At 41.6% G+C, this 20,576-nt stretch overlaps 1 protein-coding gene across 7 annotated transcripts in view; it reads right to left on the reverse strand.

The window, feature by feature from the left end:
* Positions 1 to 20,576, reverse strand: part of HAS3 (hyaluronan synthase 3) — a 202,548-nt gene that overhangs the window by 46,966 nt on the left and 135,006 nt on the right. For all 7 annotated transcript variants that reach the window (XM_027119458.1, XM_027119457.1, XM_027119456.1 and 4 more), the window contains 2 exons: positions 19,892 to 20,043; positions 10,247 to 10,360 (listed from right to left, as the gene is read on the reverse strand). In XM_027119458.1, coding sequence (XP_026975259.1) covers positions 10,247 to 10,360; positions 19,892 to 20,043 — 266 coding nt within the window. The remainder of the gene's footprint in view (positions 1 to 10,246; positions 10,361 to 19,891; positions 20,044 to 20,576) is intronic.

Consider the following 20,576-nt stretch of genomic DNA (forward strand, 5'->3'; position numbering starts at 1 on the left):
TTAGCAGATACAAACTACTATATATATAAAATAGATAAACAACAAGATAAACAACTTTATAGCACAGGGAACTATATTCAGTATCTTATAATAACCTATAATGAAAAAGAATATATATATGTATAACTGAATCACTGTGCTGTACACCAGAAACTAACAAACTATACTTCAATAAAATTTAAAATAAGTATGGAGGTTCCTTAAAAAACTAAAAATAGAACTACCATATGACCCAGCAATCCCACTACTGGGCACATACCCTGAGAAAACCATAATTCAAAAAGAGTCATGTACCACAATGTTCATTGCAGCTCTATTTACAATAGCCAGGACATGGAAGCAACCTAAGTGTCCATCATCGGATGAATGGATAAAGAAGATGTGGCACATATATACAATGGAATATTACTCAGCCATAAAAAGAAACGAAACTGAGATATTTGTAGTGAGGTGAATGGACCTAGAGTCTGTCATACAGAGTGAAGTAAGTCAGAAAGAGAAAAACAAATACCGTATGCTAACACATATATATGGAATCTAAGGAAAAAAAAAAAAGGTCATGAAGAACCTAGGAGTAAGACGGGAATAAAGACACAGACCTACTAGAGAATGGACTTGAGGATATGGGGAGGGGGAAGGGTAAGCTGTGACAAAGTGAGAGAGTGGCATGGACATATAGACACTACCAAACGTAAAAATACATAGCTAGTGGGAAGCAGCCGCATAGCACAGGGAGATCAGCTCGGTGCTTTGTGACCACCTAGAGGGGTGGGATAGGGAGGGTGGTAGGGAGGGAGATGCAAGAGGGAAGAGATATGGGAACATATGTATATGTATAACTGATTCACTTTGTTATAAAGCAGAAACTAACACACCATTGTAAAGCAATTATACTCCAATAAAGATGTTAAAAAAATTTTTAAACAAATAAATAAACTACACCACTTTATACCCATTAGGATGGCTATAAATCTAGTAAATGATAGACAATAACAAGTGTTAATGAGAATGTGGAACATATGGAACCCTCATGCATTGCTGGGGGAAATAAAAAATGGTGCAGCTAGAAAACAGTCTGGCAGTTCCTCAAAAAGCTAAACATGAAGTTACCATATGACCCAGCAATTCCACTCCTAGGTATATATCCAAGAAAACTGTAAACATATGTTGCACAAAAACTCATACACAAATGTTCATAGCAACATTATTTAAAATAGCCAAAAAGTGAAAACAACCCAAATGTCCATCAATGAATGCATGGATAAACAAATATGCTAGATCCATACAATGGAATATTATTCAGCCGTAAAGAGTAATGAAATCCTGATACATGCTACAATATGGATGAACCTTGACCACATTATGCTAAGTGAAAGGAGCCAAACATAAAAGGTGGCATATTGTATAATTCCTTTTACACGAAATGTCTAGAAAAGGCAAATCCATAAACAGAAAGTAGGTTAATGGTTGCCATGGGTTGGAGGGAGCGGGTAATGAGGGAGTGATTGCTAATGAGTATGGGGCGTCTATTCAGGAGTAATGAAAATGTTCTGGAATTAGATGGTGGTGATGTTTGCACGACTTAAAGAATATACTAAAGCCCCTGAATTGTAGACTTTAATTTTAAGGATATAAGTTATAGCTCAATTTAAGAAATTATGTAAGAAAAAACTACAAGGTGATGGGGAGAAGGGGATATAATGCTACTGATGAACAGAGCACACTCATTCTACCCTCCTTTGGGTCAGCAGCTGCGGCCTTGCAGAAGTGTCTTTGTGTGCCTGGACCTGGCCTTGCCTCTCTTCTGTTCACCAGCTGCCCTCAGGTCGGGTCTGTCTCCAGCCTAGTCCTGCTCCTCTCTTGACACCCTTCCAGTCCTGCTCTCTCAGATCCTGGCTCGGATCCTGGGACAAATACGCTACTGAAAAATGCCCCTGATAATCTCCAGGGTTATCTAGCTGCAAATCCTCTTTACCTCAGGGGTTTAAAGGCATGACTTCTGAATTGCTACCCCATATAGAAATCTTGTATTTGAGAGATGGTAGAGATCCTTAGAAAAGCAAGCATTCATTAAATGACTAAACATCTGGTTTTTAATGTGTCAGAATGAACATTTGAGAAGTTGTGCTTCTCGTGTGACTGGGTCTTAGGAAGTAAAGAAAATCATCACGATTTTTTGGCAACACCTTGCCAGAGACAAGTGACGAGAGCTTGCTATTTACAGAGAAAGTATATGGCTAAACAGGAACTGGAACTCAGTACAAGTCTGTATTCAATTAACCAGAACGTTGCTTTAAACATTCTCAGCATGGGAAATTTAACCGGTGACTGCTTATTGTATATTTTCACCTATTACTGGTGTAATTCTTTGCCTTAAAAATAATCTTTACCTGCTCTTTCTTTAAAAAAAAAATAAGCAGTTTAAGGCACACAACACTACAGCCAGCTAGAGCACAGCACAGGCCTTAGAGACCCACAGCCAGGGTTTAAACCATCTCTGCCACTTACTAGCCATGTGAGCGTGAGTGGTTTGCTTAACCTCTGAGGGGCTTCCTTTAGTCATCGGTAAAATGAGGGTAACAACACCTACCCCTCAGAGTTCCTGAGAGAATCAACTGAGACAACACAGTAACTCAATAGCTCAGTGCCTGCTTTATGAGAACAGACAGCATTACTATTGTTATTTTGTGGTACCTTATCCACTGCTTCCTAGTGGTAGGCAAAAAAGGGGGAAAACAGTGTTGGAGGTCAAATCAATTCCAAATATGTAAGTCCTTTTGGTTTAATATCTACAAAGCTTCTAGGTTCTTATGCATTTTCCCAGTCGAGTTGGTGTCCATCATGAGGAGGAACAAGGTGACGTATGCAATCATGAGATGCTTGCAGAGTTGAAAGGCTGGATTCCATGTAACAGAACCTGCCTTCCAAAATCTGAGATGACCAATGGTGAGGGCCTGGCATGATAAAGTGTAAGGTTCTAAAGTTCCAGCCATGAAAGAAATTGCCTATTCATTTAGATTGAATATAAAATTATCTTTGGTGGGTTTTAAACAATCATTCAAAAACCCAGCAAATCTATGGACCAGACAGTAGTAGTGGTTGTGGTGGTGGGAGTGATAATAATAATAACACCACCTCCACTATAATCATCATCGTTGTTGTCTTTTATATTTGAGACACTCCACTCAGAACAGGCTCTTCTCAAGATACAGCAATAATGAACAGATGGAGAAGCATAAGCACAAGATAGAAAGGACTATGGAATGCTAAGGGTCTGTTATGGGTTGGATCATGTCCCCCGCTCCCCCCAAAAATGTATGTTGAGGTCTTAACCCCCAGTACCTCAGAGTGTGACCTTACCTTATTTGGAAAGAGTTGTTGTGATGTAACTAGTTAAGATAAGGTCATACTGGAGCAGGGTGGGCCCCTAACCCAATATGACTGGTATCCTTACAAGAAGAAAGCCATGTTTACATGACAGAGACACACAGGGAGAATGCATGTGACCACAAAGGCAGAGATTGGAGTAACACAGCTGCAAGTCAATAAACACTAAGGATTGCCAGCAAACCACTGGAAGCTGGGGAAAGGCAAGGAAGGATTTCCCTACAGGCTTCAGAGGGAGCATGGCCCACCTTGATTTGGGACTTCTGGCCTCCAGAACTATAAGTAAATATTTGTTGTTTTAAGCACCCGATTTGTGGTACTTTGTTACGGCAGCCCTAGGAAACTGATATGGGGGCCTAAGAGGATTTTTTCTTCTAAGATTGAAATGCAGCAACAGTAAGGAGAATGTCTAAGAGTGAGTCAGAGGGAAGTGTCTGTAGGGGAAGAAACATTTATAAACTTACAATATATTTTAAAATCTCTCTATGCCTCTGTCTCTACGGCATCGTAAACAATATCCAAAAATGCTAAATTCTCATTAAATGCCATTTATCAATACTACCAATGTGTAAACACCCAAGCCTGGGACAGTAGCGGATGACCAACAGAACTGCTGCCCTGGTCAACTGGCCATAGCCTTATGCTCCCAGGAAGGAGCGATGCTCCTTAATTTCGGTCTGAAATGACTCTCCCAAGCACTTTTTCAAAGTTTACAAGAGGAGTAATTATTACCTGGATCCCAGTCATTTTAATATAAATGTTCTTTTCATTTGCTCCTCACATGGAGCCTTCGATCTGTTAAAAGGAGCAGTGTCTGTGGAACTAGCTCTGGGAAGGAAACTGGGCTCATTTAACTATATCCATAGCACACACACACACAAAAAAACCCCACAACAAATGCTCTCAAAATAACTTTCAGGGGCTTCCCTGGTGGCGCAGTGGTTGGGCGTCTGCCTGCCGATGCAGGGGACATGGGTTCGTGCCCTGGTCCGGGAGGATCCCACATGCCGCGAAGCGGCTGGGCCCGTGAGCCATGGCCGCTGGGCTTGCGCGTCCGGGGCCTGTTCTCCGCAACGGGCGAGGCCGCAACAGTGAGAGGCCCGCCTACCGCAAAAAAAAAAAAAAAGGGGGGGGGGGGGAGAAAAAAATAATAACTTTCAGGATAAAACAAAACCAAAGGAAGGAAAGTTTCCATTCAGTCTGTCCCTTCACTTATAACTTGCTGCTTGTGCTGTGTCAGAGATTAAGTGCCACATCCTCCCTCAGGTCCTAGTTCTCAGTCTGGACAGACAAGCACAAGGTGAACCCAGGACGCATGCACTAATCTTTTTGTACGGACCATGTGTAACTGCTGTCATTAAACAAGCATAATATCATACACAAACTATTTTCTTTTTTTTTCTTTTTAGCCACAGTTTGCTTTCTCTCTCACAAAGAAGTAGGAGAGTAACTTCCAACTGCACAAAAGTTAGTGAAACCACTATTCCTAATGTTACTAAGAATAGGCTTCTATCAACAGAATTCAATATTGGACTCGAAAGAAGGAATTAAAAAACATTCCTGGGTGGAGGCCTGGATTTGGCTGTGAACCTGATTCAGCCATCAATTAATAATTAATCCCAAACTCTTCCCCCTGAAGATGCTTCCAGGTTTTGCTTATTTTTGAAGATATGAGATGGTGTTAGGGTTGGCTGTCATCTTGAAGGAATGAATTCTAAAGCCTACTATTTAACTCTCACTAGATAGAGTAGAGAATAGATTATTCTTTTGTCATTTAAAATTAGGGATTAGGCACTTCCCTGGTGGCGCAGTAGTTGAGAATCCGCCTGCCAATGCGGGGGGACACGGGTTCAAGACCTGGTCCGGGAAGATCCCACATGCCGCGGATCAACTTAAGCCTGTGCGCCACGGCTACTGAGCCTGCGCTCTAGAGCCTATGAGCCACAACTACTGAGCCCACGTGCCACAACTACTGAAGCCCGGGCGCCTAGAGCTAGTGCTCTGCAACAAGACAGGCCACAGCAATGAGAAGCCCACGCACCGCAACGAAAAGTAGCCCCCACTCAACGCAACTAGAGAAAGCCTGCATGCAGCAACGAAGACCCAACGCAGCCAAAAGAAAAAAAAAATTTTTTTAATTAAAAAAAAAAAAAGCAAGGGAGAAAGTTTCAGTATTAAAATGTCACCATACTTAGTCACTACAAAACCTTGTGTGAAGTTCTCCAGTATTTCACAGTTCTTCTAAGAAGTCAACTTTCAGTAAACTGTGCAGAGGACTGTAGTAGTAATTACCTAAATAAATCTAGAACTATGGTCAACCCCAAATCACTGATTCTTAAGATAATCATTTTTTTTCCATTGTACATACAGTTGATTCTAATTATTTATGGTAGTTGTGTTCTACAAAGTTGTGTGAACTGAATTAATGGATACTGAACCACTGCTCCTAAGGGAAATACCAGGTTAGGATTCTGAGAGCCTCTGGTCACACCAAATCACTCATTCAAAAATCTTTTTCTTGAAAATCAAAACTACAGTGAGGTACCACCTCACACCAGTCAGAATGGCCATCGTTAAAAAGCCTACAAATAACACATGCCGGAGAGAGTGTGGAGAAAAGAGAACCCTCTTACACTGTTGGTGGGAATGTAAATTGGTGCAGCCACTATGGAAAACCAGTATGGAGGTTCCTCCAAAAACTAAAAATAGAGTTGCCATATGATTCAGCAATCCCACTCCTAGGCATATATCCAGACAAAACTATAATTCAAAAAGATACATGCACCCCTATGTTCATAGCAGCACTATCTACAATAACCAAGATATGGCAACAACCTAAATGTCCATCAACAGATGAATGGATAAAGAAGATATGGGGTATATATACACTGGAATATTACTCTGCCATCAAAAAGAATGAAATAATTCCATTTGCAGCAACATGGATGGATTATCATACTAAGTGAAGTAAAGTCAGAAAGAGAAAGGCAAATACCATATGATAGCAATTCTATGTGGAATCTAAAATATGATACAAATCAACATATCTACCAAACAAAAACAGACCCACAGATACAGAGGATAGACTTGTGGTTGCCAACAGGGAGGTGGGGTAGGGGAGGGAAGGAATGGGAGTCTGGGATTCGCAGAGGCAAACTATTATATATAGGATGGACAAAAAATAGGATCATACTGTATAGCACAGGGAACTATATTCAACATTCTGTGATAAACCGTAATGGAAAAGAATACACACACACACACACACACACACACACACACACACACATGTATGTATATATACACATATATATTTTTTAAAAAAACGGAGTCACTTTGCTGTACAGAAGAAATTAACATTGTGAATCAACTATACTTCAGTAAAATTTTAAAAATATATTTTTCTTTTCTTTCTGTTCTCTACACTGGATAATTTCTATTGCTCTACCTGCAAATTCACTTATTCTTTCCTTGGTCATCTCCATTCTGCTTTTAATTCCATTAAATTATTTTTTAAAAAATCTCAGATATTATAGTTTTAGTTCTAGAACTTCAATATGGCTTTTTTTTTTTTTTTGCGGTACATGGGCCTCTCCCGCTGCGGAGCACAGGCTCCGGACGTGCAGGCCCAGCGGCCATGGCTCACGGGCCCAGCCGCTGTGCGGCATGTGGGATCCTCCCGGACCAGGGCACGAGCCTGTGTCCCCTGCATCAGCAGGCGGACTCTCAACTACTGCGCCACCAGGGAAGCCCCAATATGGCTTTTAAAAAAAAATTGTTTCTATTTCTTTGCTGAGATTTCCTATCTTTTATTTAACTGCAGGCATATTTTTCTGTTACTTCCTTGAGGATAATTACAGTAGCTGCATTAAATTCCTTGCCTGATAATTCTAACATCAGGATTATCTTGGGGCTGGTCTCAGTTAATTTTCTTTTCTACTGGGAATATGTTCCATTTTCCTGGTGTTTTATATATTGAGTATTTTGGGTTGTATCCTGGACATTATGAATGTTATGTTATGGAGACTGGACCCTGTTCTCCAATTAGTGCATTTTTTTTTCTTTTTTTAAAAATCAGGTAATTATCTTGCTTGGTTTACGGGTCAGCCAGAGATGTGGGCACACAGAATTTAGGAATCCTCTCTCTGGATCTTTCCCTTCCAGGATCCCCCCTTTCTCTCCTGTAGCTGTGGTTCCCCCAGATTCAGTCTTCTGGTTCCCCAGCCCCAAAAGACTGTGATTTCTCCACCAGTACCCCTAATGCACTGCACACCTCCCTAGACATAACCTGCCCCTAGGCTGAAAGCCAAGAAAATGGGAACTTACTCTATACAGCACCTCTCCTCTAAACATGGACACTCCATGAGAATCTGCCTGCTTCTGACCACTCTTTAGTGTCCTCGGCTAACTACTTACTATATTATATCCAGAGTTCATAGTTGTTATCTGAACGAGGGCCAGTCTGGTAGGCTGTTGCTCAGTCATTACTGTCCCAGTTATTCATTATTGTCTTTGGAATGAATTTAGGAATATGGATGTTCTAAACATTTACAATTCTTAGAATAAACAAGTCACCTTGCAAAGACTTAACTTGGGAAAAGCTGGATAGTTAGGCACAATTTCTCATGCTGCCGCCCAGCTCATCTCCTCCACGATGAGGAGGGCTGTTCTTAACTCTGAGGCCAACAGAAGGTACAGACAGGTCTAAACATACCTCCTTCTCCTGGGTGTTCCTCATAAATTCAATTTTCAGCAAAGGTAAGGTAGAGTGAGCTTAAAGGGGGTTCCCTTCTGGCTTCAGGCTATACTTGGGAATCAGTGAATAAACAGATACGATCATAAGGCCAAAACAAGGCTAAGCAGAGAAAATTAGTGTTTCAATAAGAAAGTGAATGCTGTATTTCCCTCCAATGTGGATATTCTGGCTATCTGCAAATGGGAAAGAGGTGAAAGCTACCTCATCAGTTGGGGGTGGTAATGTCTTCCCCTCTCTGATCCCAATCTATCTCCTGATTTTCTGGACCTCTACCTCTTACTGGGCTCTCTGCTTTCTTTTCAAGCTGCCAGAACCACAGTTTCTTGGTTGGCACATCTACGAGCAACAGAGAATTCACTGAAACCTAGGATTATCTTTTGGCACTCCACAGCTTGAGAGGTAGTGATTAGAAGGAAAAAAACAAAACGAAACTTCAACAACAGGGTGGCATTTTCATTTCAGCTGTTCCTGGGGGCAAAAGAGAACAGTAAAGAAAATCTTAGATTGAAAGCTTTGCGGTTATCTCTGCTTCTCATTAAAGTGCCCCAATTATAATCACACCTACGATTACAAGATTTAACACACCTGGTCTCAAGGATGCGGCAGGAAGAGGAATCATACCCTCATCCCATCCCGTTTCCTTTTCTTTATTCACTGAGTAAGCACGATTTATAAATTCCAGTGAGTGCAGACTAGAGGTGGTTTGGAGAACAGAGGTTTTTCATTCACGTGGCTTTTTCAAAGTGGCAAAAATCTTCCATGGCCTCAAATTATTTTAGTACTGGTGAGACAAGCAGTGTTGCTTTCATTGGCTACACACTGATGTGAGAAACCTGGATAGAGTTTCTTTCTATTTCTTCTCTCACTTTATTAACCAGACAGTTTGCTCTGCTATGGACACACAGACACATGCACACACACTCTTACTGAGTAAGGGTGTGTACACTTACAGAGTTTCTAAGATTTATTTTAAGAGTGTTGTAACTCAAATTTTAAAATAAATTTTGAAATAATTTTAGATTTACAGAAAAGTTGCGAAGACAATAGAGAATTCCTGTGTACTCCTCACCCAGTTTCCCCTATTGTTAACAACTTATATAACAATGGTATATTTGTCAAGAGTTGTGTAGATCTTGACAGTGGGTAAAAAACACTGACTCTTTCTTAATTCCATTTTGTACAGCAGATTCTCAACAAGAGCAGTGTGTACCCTAAAACAAGTACCTGAGATATCAAGTTATGATCTCTATGTCCCCCACTCCTATCAAGGTCCTAGATAATTACTAGGGGATAACGCTTGTACAAAAATGGTGTCAGGAACTTGATATGGCAAAATTCTAGCATGAACAAAGCCATGTGTCTGACAAAACACTTTTCTAATGGCTTCAATGACACTTAGTCAAATACTGATGTGCCAGCCACAGACGAGCATTGTGGATGCCAGGAAGTGAATTATTAATGCAAACTCTCTTTATAAAGTCAACTGGGAATGAATTTCCATTAAAATCAAGAAGAAAATTAATTTAGAGGTCACTCATTCTCAGCATACATATGGATATATAAACCTTCTTCCTGGACTGTCCACACACTGGGGAGAAATCCAGCCAAACCCACTTGGAGGAGGAATAAAAGTTTAATTTATGCAACAACTAAAATCTCATGTATTGAACTCACAGCTAGAAAGGAAACATTTGAAATGAGGCCCTTTAGTGATTCTGTATGAACAATGAAATGAGTCAGGAAGACAAATCACTCAAGTTCAGGCTATAGAGGCAGGCTTGGTACAGTCCAGCTAGCTCACCCTGGAACCTGTCCCTCTGAGGGGAATGCTGGGACCCAGAATCTCAACCTGTAAACTTGTGCCCTGGTTTTTCTGCAGTGGTTAGTGCGCAGTCTGCCTAATATGATACAGAGGAAAAAGAGACTCATTGAAGATGCAAACAATACAATCTGCCTGCAAACAATACAATCCCTGCTGACTGATTCATCTGTATGAATTCATCCAGGAAAAAGGTTCAAGGCCTCCCCTGGTGAAAGGAAGACTGATGAACAGATAAAGAACAAACAGGTAGGGAATTTGCAAATGGTAAGAGACTGACTTACCTCAGTAGCTTTCTGGCTGAGTCCCCGAAGCAGCAGCACAATCACATGGACAGCAGCTCTGCGCACCTGAACTTCATGGTCTGTTTTAGCCACAGCAATCAGACAAGTTGTTACCTAGGAGGGTAAGGGAAAAAGAAGTGAATAAAAATCAGGATTGCACAATTACCTAAAACCTTTCAACTGTGTTCCATATTCTACACATTCATCACAAACAATCTGGCTTAGAGTGGTGGGTTGCTTCCTCATTCTCCATGAAGAGGGAGAGATATAGTGGTAGAGATCTTGATTTAGTCTGGCTTTTCTGGAAAGGGGCAAAATCTGGTTTGGAATTCAGGAGGGAGACTAGGGAGTGGGAAGGAATACAGGTATATAATAAAGGTATGGTCAAAGGTGAATATTTCCTCAAAAGTGGGAAGAACTGTTACTTGCCCCACTCTGGGGACATCAAATTGAAGGAAGAAAAAATGGTCTGAAACACAGTGGCTTCTAGGGACGGAGGACCATGCAGATTTAGCTAAGTAGGCTTCAGAGTTCAAGGTCTGGCATGAATATCAACGTGCCAACTGATGAAAGTTTCAGCCCAGGGATAGAGAAATACATAAATATTCAAACTGATCTTCTTCTAGCGTGTGCAGACGTCCTGGTACACTACAATTCTAGTGTACAGCCACGTGAGTTACCAGGGGCCAATTGCTGAGACTCCCTGCCTGGGATTCTTCATTTGTGGAATGGTTCTTTCAGTGCTCATTTACTTTGGAAGACAGCTCTATAACAGAAAGGACTTACAAATTACTTGCAAAACATGGTAATGTTTACTTGCAGATATATAGCTGATAATTATATGTCATAAAATGAGAAAATTTCTATATCCTGTACCAGCCATCCTGCCCCCACCCTGCTCTGGGTAGACACAAAAATATTCCAAAACCTCCATAAAGAGATAACATTAGAAAACAACAAACAGCAACAAACCTTTCTGAGGTATTTGTGCAAGAATGAAAAGGTAAAAACAAAAATTTTGAAAGTGTGACCAATGACAGAAAAAATCTGAAGGTAAGTCTAAATTTCAGTTGGTCTCTCACATACTTTGTTATGTGATTTACTGTGTGAGTGTATATCTTGGCCAACTGTGGAAGGCTTTCTAACCATGATAAGAAAATAGCCAGATTGTGTGCTTGGGAACATGTATAAATACATATTATGTTTAAAGAATGGTTTTTTAAAAGGTTTAAAAAAAGAATCCAGGCACAAATGAGGAAATAGGCTTGTGCAGAAATTTTAACTATGCAGGTTGTATTTTTCACAGCTTTCAAACAGTTGGGCATAGTTCAAAGTGTCTAATTAATCAGTGATGGCAAAGGGATTAGAAGAAGTAGCTTGTTCTTAAATATAATTGCATCTGTGATGCACTGGCATTTAATCAAGTTGTACATCTATTAGGCAAACTTGACGCTTACAAGTGAAGGGAAATCCCAGAAAAGCTCAACTCTTTGGGGGATGTTTTTCAATAAGATCCAGCAAGCTGCTTCTGCTTTTGACCTGGAACCCTGACTCGAGGTCATCAGTGGCTTCCATGCCTCTAGCATTAACAGTAGAAGCAATTCAGTCCTAGGAGGAGTCCCTTGGGTGACCTCCAAACAGGCAACAATATAATAGGTACCTCCACTTGCAGGCTTAGTATTTAAGAGGTAAGAGCTGAAATCAGAGAAACAAGTTAGAGCTAGGTTGAGTCCTTCCTGACACATAAAAGATTAGCTTATTCAGTCTGATAACTAAAGTATGAAAGCCAGCCCAGGGCCATGTAATGCTCAGACTCCCCCAAGCCTTTTTCCTGCTTCCCTCTAGGTTTAGTTTTGGGCCCGTGTTTCCACATTTGGTGGGCAAAAGCCTCTGGGCCTGGAATCCCACCGGTGTCCAGCTTTGCCACCTCTGTTCTGCCTCACTATGCTGGTGGGCCATGCCTCTGCCTCAGGGCTCAGTGTAGCACCAGCTCTGACTGTCGGGCATTTATTCCACAATCAGGAGGGGGAGAAGCACCCTGGCTGGAAAAGGGCTTCCCCTGCAAGGCCAGTCCCTGCATGCCAGTGCCGCCCTGCAGGTATGACCGGGAGGAGCTGGCTGTTACAAGCCCTACTGAGATCAGCCGGAATGGCCTCCTGCTCTTAGTGATTTATGCACCAGATTGTACCAAGTCCACCTGCAATCAGCCATCCAGGACAATCAGGAAGAAGCCTGTGAACAGAAGAGTTCTTGGACCTTCCTCAACACCTCTGTCACAAGACCAAATTCCATGAAAGGAACAATGTTCGGTTGTGCAAAATGTTTTTAAAGCATCAGAATTTTAATATGGTCTTGCAGATATCATTGAAAGATAAGAACAGCCTCTGTTCATGTCAAGCTCCCGCAACCAACTTGTAACGTTGCTCTTCTACAAGCCAGTGGGGTAGCCTCCTCGTCAAACACCAGAAGCGGGGAGGTCGCATGGCCACTCTCTTCCATCTGTCCAGTCTGAACAAGTCGCCCCCATGGCCAGTCTCTCTCACCTCCAACCCCAAGGACATACTCAACACTGCCTTCCACCCCCGCCTAAAAGCTTTGGCGGACAGATAGATGATGTAAGGTCTTTACTAATGTATGAATTGGAAGTCTTCCTAAAGGGCAGAAACCCATTCCATGGGATCTTCATGTTACCTGCCCTAAGGGTCAATGTACCTATTCTAGTAAACCAAACTATGGAAGGATTTTTTTTTAATTGGCTAAATTATGTAAATCATATCCATTTTTGAAAGCCATGCAGAGACAAAAATGACGACTGCTTTGGAAACGCTAAAGGTCAGTTTAAGCAATTTCACACTTGATAGGGGCCAACAGAAATACAGAAAACATCACTCCCCGAACAGCTGGCACACACGAAGCATAATCAGAAATATAAATAAAGATAAAACAGATGGCAAGAGTACCAAAAACCAACTTTGGAAAATTCCAGAAGAGAGGTAGCAGAATTGAGGTATCAAGAAAGCATGATTTCAACTTTCCAGCTGCACCTTCATCCCTTTCGCTAAAATCTCCTGCTAAAATTCAGTCTGCTAACTTGTTCGAAACTAGACCATCTGTCCTTCTATTTTGTAAACTAAGAAAAACTTTACCAGCAAAGGCAGGGTGGCCTCTAATTCCCGCATGCTTTGCTTTACCTGACATGGGGGACTTCCCTGGTGGTCTAGTGGTTAGGACTTTGCCTTCCAATGCAGGGGGTGCAGGTTCGATCCCTGGTCTGGGAGCTAGGATCCCACATGCCTCAGGGCCAAAAACCAAAACATAAAATGAAGCAATATTGTAACAAATTCTATAAAGACTTAAAAAAAAAACCTGACGTGGAACAGAACCGTGGTGGCTCCATTGCTTCCTTGAGGTTTCCCAGGACATCTACCCGAGCCCTCATCTCAGTGCATGAGCTGTCACTTAGGAAACCGCGCTGATTGTGGCAAATCTGGTAATCAATTCAGATCATTTAGTGGATCAGAGGTGATAGCTTTGCATCAGACCCCAAAGCTTGGGTTCGTGGAATTCTGGGCACTGCCTTACAAGTGGCTTGCTCCTGCACTTGTCAGCTGGGGCGTACCTTATTTGCTGTACCGGGGATGGGCCTCTCGCTGTGGTTCCCTTAAATCATATTTACTTTTCATGGAGAATGATAAAGATGAAAGAGCCTAACAAGATTTGGTTTTAAGCAATACAGTTCTTGACAAGAACAAGGAAAAATCGGAGAGCAATAATAATGCTCTCCAAACAGATTAAATCTTGACATCAACAGAGAGGAAAAACCTGAATTCCCAGTACAGAGACTGTGGAAGGGTTGGTCCTATCCCTTACGTTCCTTCCCTACCAGCAAGCACTGTCACGCAACAGACAGGGCCCAAGTCTGGACCACGCAACAGGGAGGACAGCTTTCTTCAGATGCCCAAGAACCACAGGTATGACTCCCAGATCAGATCACATCAGAAGAGCCTATGGTGGTTGGTTTGTTCAATTTTACATCAAAAAAGTTACACTTCCCCTCTTTCTCTGCCTGGCTAACACTTGATCAATGTGACTTTCTTGCTGTCAGGTAAACCCTGACAGTTTACCTGAGGGTTCCAGCTCCGTGTTCCCTCAGCACCTTGGGCTTGTCCTAGGAGATCACTCTAGTCCACTGTTTATTTATCCCTCTGTGTTTCACAGTCTACTGAGATTTCCTTGGGGGAAGAGATTGGGTCCTTTGTCTGTGTCCTCTAACGTACCTGGCACATGACACACGAAGAAGAATTCCTTCAGTTTGCAGCCAAAGACAAGTTTCCCCAGAGTTAAGGCTCCTTCTCCACCAGTACACACTGGGGCCAAGCATTTCTGAGACTACAAGAAACTTCAAGAGTTTTCATGAGACACTGAAAGAACTGTCGTAGAAGACACAATGATCTTTCAAAATAAGTTAGAGCATTTCATTCCTCTGCTTTGGCTTCCCATCTCACTCCCAGGAAAAGCCGAAGCCCAGAATGCTCTCTCCCCATGTACCTGCCTGGGTCAGCTCCTGCTCCCTGCATGGCTCTGCTTAAGTCACTCATCAGTGAAGCTTCTCCTGTCCATCCAAGTTCACATACAACAGCAAACTCCCTCCATGTCCCTTGCCTTACTAGATTCATCTCCTTCGCACTTACTCCATCTGGCACAGTATATATTTGTTTACACACTTGCTTGTTTGTTACCTAACTCTCCTCTCTAGCATGTCAGCTCCACAAGGACAGGAACTTCACTGTGTTCAGAGCTGGATCCCCCTCACCTAGCATAAGGCTTGGCTGTAGTCTCATAACTGGCACAGAGTAAGTGCTCAGTAAGTATTTGTCAAATGAAAAACAAATGAATGAAGAATTACTTAAAAGCCAGGCCAAATCTCCCACTTTTTGGACAAGAGTGGACAAGAGTGGTCAAGTGGACAAGAATGGACAAGAATGGTCTGACTACAGGAGGACTCAATGGCTGAAATACTAAGACTGTCAGGTGTCCAATCATGTTCAAACTTGCAGTCCACCCAAGGCAGCTGGATGGCACTGATGACATGGCAAGTGTTGGATGCTACATAAAAAGGAACATCTAAAAAGAAGGGACAGAAATTATGTGGGATGGAAACACCTGGTTTTTGAAATCAGTGGGAATATATTGTCTTCTGAAGTTTCACTGCCAAAAGCAAGTGCTATTAAAACAGAGCTACATGACCCTTCCTGTCAGTAGCTTTTCTTACATGGCAACTCCCTCCTTTTTCAAGGGCACAAAAGTAATCTTATAAATGAATTGAAACATTTATTGAGAGACAATATAGAGGAGTGGTTAAGAGCACAGATACAGGAACCAACTGCTTGCATTCAAATCCCAACTTTGCCACTTCCAATCATCATGAACTTGGCAACTGATTTAATTTCTCTGTGCCTCAGTTTCCTCTTTGAGGATTGGATCAGCTGACTTACATAAGGCACTAAGAAGAGTGTTAAGTGCTTGCTATGGTTACTATTTTTTTTTGGCCGCATCACGCAGCATGCAGGATCTTAGTTCCCTGACTAGGGATCGAACCCATGCCCCCTGCAGTGGAAGCGCAGAGTGGACCGCTAGGGAAGTCCCAATTACTATTTTTAAAACATGTAGGAACTTGTCTTCCCAAGTAAGCCTTATCTTCCTCTTCCTTCAATATTAATCAGTAAACACTTACTGAGTACCTACTATATGCCAAATGCTGTGTTTGGCGCTAGGCGGTATACAAAGGTAAATAAAGACTGGTTCTGTCCTTGTTGTGCTCACAATTATTAATGATAATAAACACTCCTGGGATTGATGTTACAGTGTCCAGGTCTCTAGAAGTGGGGCAGGGTCACTGGACAAGGGGTTTGCCTGACAGGTGCCCCCAGGGCAGCAGCTCCTCACATTCAATTCTAAGGTTGAAACAAAAGGAAGGATTCTCTCTTTGTGTTAGCACCCATGGTAAGCAAACAGTCTACTACCTATTCATACTTCATTTCTGAGGGCTTAATAAGCAATGCTCAATTCTCGCTGTGAGCCAGAAGGTTGTAAAGCTAACAAGGCCCTTCATCATGTAGCCTCTGCCTGGTCTCTTGTTTCAGACCTGCTACCAGCTAACCGCTCGTCCCACCCCTTCACTCTAACCTTTTGGATCTTCCTATAGTTCTTCAAACATGTCAGGCTGTCCCACACCACACTGCCTTTGCACAAGCTGCTCCCTCTGCTGAAATGCTCGCCTCTGCTTTTTCGGGCTACCTAATTTCTACCTGTTCTCCAGATTCAGCTCTAAGAGTCTCTTCCTCCAGCACGTCTTTGATAACACCCAAACCTGACTGAGGGGCTCCTAAAATGTGCTCCCATAGCACCTAGCACAATTAACTGGACTGTAACTGTAATCATTGCTGTTGGTATCTTCCACAGGTTGCCCATGCCCAGAAGACAAGGTAGTATCTTTTGGGTTTTGTATTCCTGGCCTGTAACAAAGGGGCCTGGAACACTGCAGGTGTTTGGTAAAGGTACAACTGAGGACATTTGAAGGACACTGGTTACCTCTGTTCTCATCTCCTTGCTGTCCATCCTCATCACTGTCATTGTCAGCTCCCTTCAAATGACCAAAATGCTCCTTAAAGAAAAATCTTAATACAGAAAAGTGAAATTTCTTCACTCAAAAATCACCTTCTCAATGGGGCTTACCTTGACTACCCCATTTAGACTGCAACCTCCCCTCCACCTAATGCTATAATCCTGGTCACCCTTACTTGCTCTACTTTTTCTTATTTTCCACAGAACTTATCATTGTCTACCATACTATATATTTTAATATGTATATCATTTACTGTCTGTCTCCTCTCCCTAGAACGTAAGCTCCATGCCGATGGGAATCACTGTCCATTTTGAAGAATGATATGTTGTAGGTGTCCAGAATGCTGCTTGGCATGTAGTAGGCTCTCAGTAACAATTGCTGAATAAATCACTGTATTACTCATATACATTATCCCTACATCCTTGTAACAATCCTGCATTATAGATATTTTAATCCCATTTTCTAGGTCAGGAAACCAAGCCCAGAGTCTAGGTCATCTGACCAAGTGAACACAGGTAAGTGGGTGGTGGGACAGGGCCTCATTTATTCCCATCCCCAAGTATGCTTGGAAATTTGGTTCTCTTTCAATAGGTTGGGTGGTCTCCAGAAAGATGATACTTCTTAAATGTTACAAAACCTGCTTTAGCTCAATCTTTCTAATTAACCAAACCAAGAAATTTTCCCAACACTTTCAACAGGAAATCATATGCCACCAGCATGCAACAGTCTCCTTAAGAGAGAGAAAGGAAAGAAGACCTAGGAACTCAAACAGAAATACGGTCTCAGTTTTTGGGTTCAGAGAAGATCATGATGTCAGGCACAGTTTGAGTTCATTGGCTTTAGAAAATGTATGGGATACTGTCAAATCTGAGCTGACTCACTTGGAGATCTGGGGGAAATTTTTTTTCAGCTCATGGCCATGTTTAAAAAAACTGGGGGATGCTTACTCAACTTTGTGAGTACACTAAAAACCACTGAATTATACCCTTTAAGTGGGTGAATTGTATAGTATGTGAATTCTATCTTTGTTATTAAGAATAATAATATTTGGGTTTGGTTCAGATCATGGTCCACGAGCTTGTTTCAGTTCATGGCTTATGGTTCACTTTGGGTTGAGTCATGTGAACAGATCAAATAAACAGAGGAAAACAAACGTGGGAACCATTTCAAAATTTGACCCAGATTATTTATAACAGACTGAAATCTTTAGCTGCTATAACCAAATAGACCTGCAAAGTCCTTAAGTGTTACAAGTTAATACACTAAAGAATAAGAGATTTGCAAAGTGCCATCCAAAACAAATAAAAATCAGGCGCCCAATGGTTCATGTATATTAGAGCACTAAAAGGTTTTAAGTTGGTAGTAATCATTGTTTCTAAGTTATTAAAAACAGATACAGAAAGTTGGGCATAGGGCTGTGTCCCTCGAGTTAGAGTTAAAGGAGAGGAGGACTTCCCTCGTGGCACAGTAGTTAAGAATCTGCCTGCCAATGCAGGGGACACGGGTTTGAGCCCTGGTCCAGGAAGATCCCACATGCCGCGGAGCAACTAAGCTCGAGTGCCATGATTACTAAGCCTGTGCTCCAGAGCCCGCAAGTCACAACTACTGAAGCCCACGCACCTAGAGCCCGTGCTCCACAACAAGAGAAGCCACCACAGTGAGAAGCCCGCGCACTGCAACGAAGAGTAGCCCCCGCCGGCCACAACTAGAGAAAGCCTGCACGCAGCAACGAAGACCCAACACAGACAAAAATAAATAAATAAATAAATTTTTTTTTTTGAAAAAAAGAGGAAACAACTATGTATAACTTTCCTAAAAGTCCTAAGTTGAAATTTAACGATAAGTAGCCTTTATAATCAATTAAACTAAGCATATAAAGCTCAGGAGTCAGGAAATACCATAAATTCAAGCATATGTATACATCCATGAGCATGTTTCTCTGCTTGATGATAAGACACAATCACCAAACACTGAAGAAAATTCCTTCTCAGTAGATACTTCTTAAGATTTGATGTTCAACATGGTCAGCCCTAGGATACTGAATAATGTGAAAGAAGCCAGTATTACAAAGTTACTAAGTTTTTGATCTTGTAAACTTATGTGCTTATATGAAAAATCTAGTCTCTCATAAATAATAAGGTAATATAAACTGTATTTTATTTATGTATTTATAATTTATAAGCCATCTTCTTCCTTAAAGATTTAAGATGGTGAAGCCCACTGAGTAAAAAGACACCTGGCAACATATTAACTAGTCTTCCTTTGCCCATCATCATCTTTAAATAGCAGAGTGTCTAGTACATAGTATGTACTTGAGACATATGTTCATATATTGATGACTAAGTAAACACAAGGGCAAAGATAAAATTTAAGAGGCTAAAGAAAGATATTCATAGAGGACAACAGTGCAATGTACCTTTCACTAAATCTTAAACTCTAAAACCAGTTTAAATCTTAAACTCTAAACACTGGAGACGTGTCCAGTGCCAACATCTTGTATGGCTATTATTTTGGCTGCTCATTTATCCTTTACCTACTACGTACCAGGCACTGGGTATAAGGCGGTGAACAAAACATGGAACTTAATTAATCTTTTCTGATAAGACCCTGTCTCCCTGAATACAAGGCACCTCCAACCGAAGAGGGCCAATTAAGAGTATGTATTTGCCTGAGAGTTTTCTGTAAACAGAGATGAGACTCACAGATGGCCCAGAAAACTAGGGTAAACTTCTGCTTGCACTTCCTCAAAGCTTCTTCAATTCTGTTATGTTTCCTTGGACTCTTTATAATAAATCCTCTTTTATGGCTTAAAGTAGGTTAAGATGACTTCCTGTCACTTGCAATTAAAAAATTCCTACTAAATCAACTTTCAATATACATATGAGACTAGCGAGGCTGAGGGAGGTTAAATGACTTACCGGATCTAGAAAAAGAACGCAGGTCTCCTAACTCCCAGTGCTGAGCTATATCATAGGTTCAAGTAAAAACAAACTTTAGAGAAAGGAATCAACATGCAGTACCTCGTGAACCACAGAGCCCAGCATGAAGTCCAACCTCTGGCACAGTTCTCCAAGATTGGATAAGCTGCTGGCCCTGTGAGCACTATCTGGATCTCTTGCTCCCCTCAGGAAGGTGTGGATCAAAGGTTCTCGGTACTCTGAGACCATGTCCCCTGTAGAAAAAGGGAAGAAATCAAATTACTTCAAAACAAACTTTCAATTTCTTAAAGAAGGAATAACATATCACCATGGCACATTGTATGGTGTTTTTTTGTTTTTTTGTGTTTTTTTTGTGGTACGCAGGCCTCTCACTGCTGCGGCCTCTCCCGCCACGGAGCACACGCTCCGGACGCGCAGGCCCAGAGGCCATGGCTCACGGGCCCAGCCGCTCCGCGGCATGCGGGATCCTCCTGGACCGGGGCACGAACCCGTGTCCCCTGCATCGGCAGGCGGACTCCCAACCACTGCGCCAGCAGGGAAGCCCTGTATAGTGTTTTATACTTTTCAAAGTACTTACATAACCATTAAAAATCATGCTCTGGAAGAATAATGTTAGGGAAAATATTCATGATGAATTATTTTGTGAAAAAGCAAGTAGAATCCCAATTATAATCTAAAAACCTACATGTGGAAATAAAATATTTGAAGACTTTAAAATTTATGTATATATAAAAGAGAAAAATGTACATATCATAAGTGCAGAGCT

This window comes from Aethalodelphis obliquidens, unplaced genomic scaffold, assembly GCF_003676395.1.
Source record: "Aethalodelphis obliquidens isolate GAN/ISIS:26980383/991018 unplaced genomic scaffold, ASM367639v1 scaffold20, whole genome shotgun sequence".
NCBI lineage: Eukaryota > Metazoa > Chordata > Mammalia > Artiodactyla > Delphinidae > Aethalodelphis > Aethalodelphis obliquidens.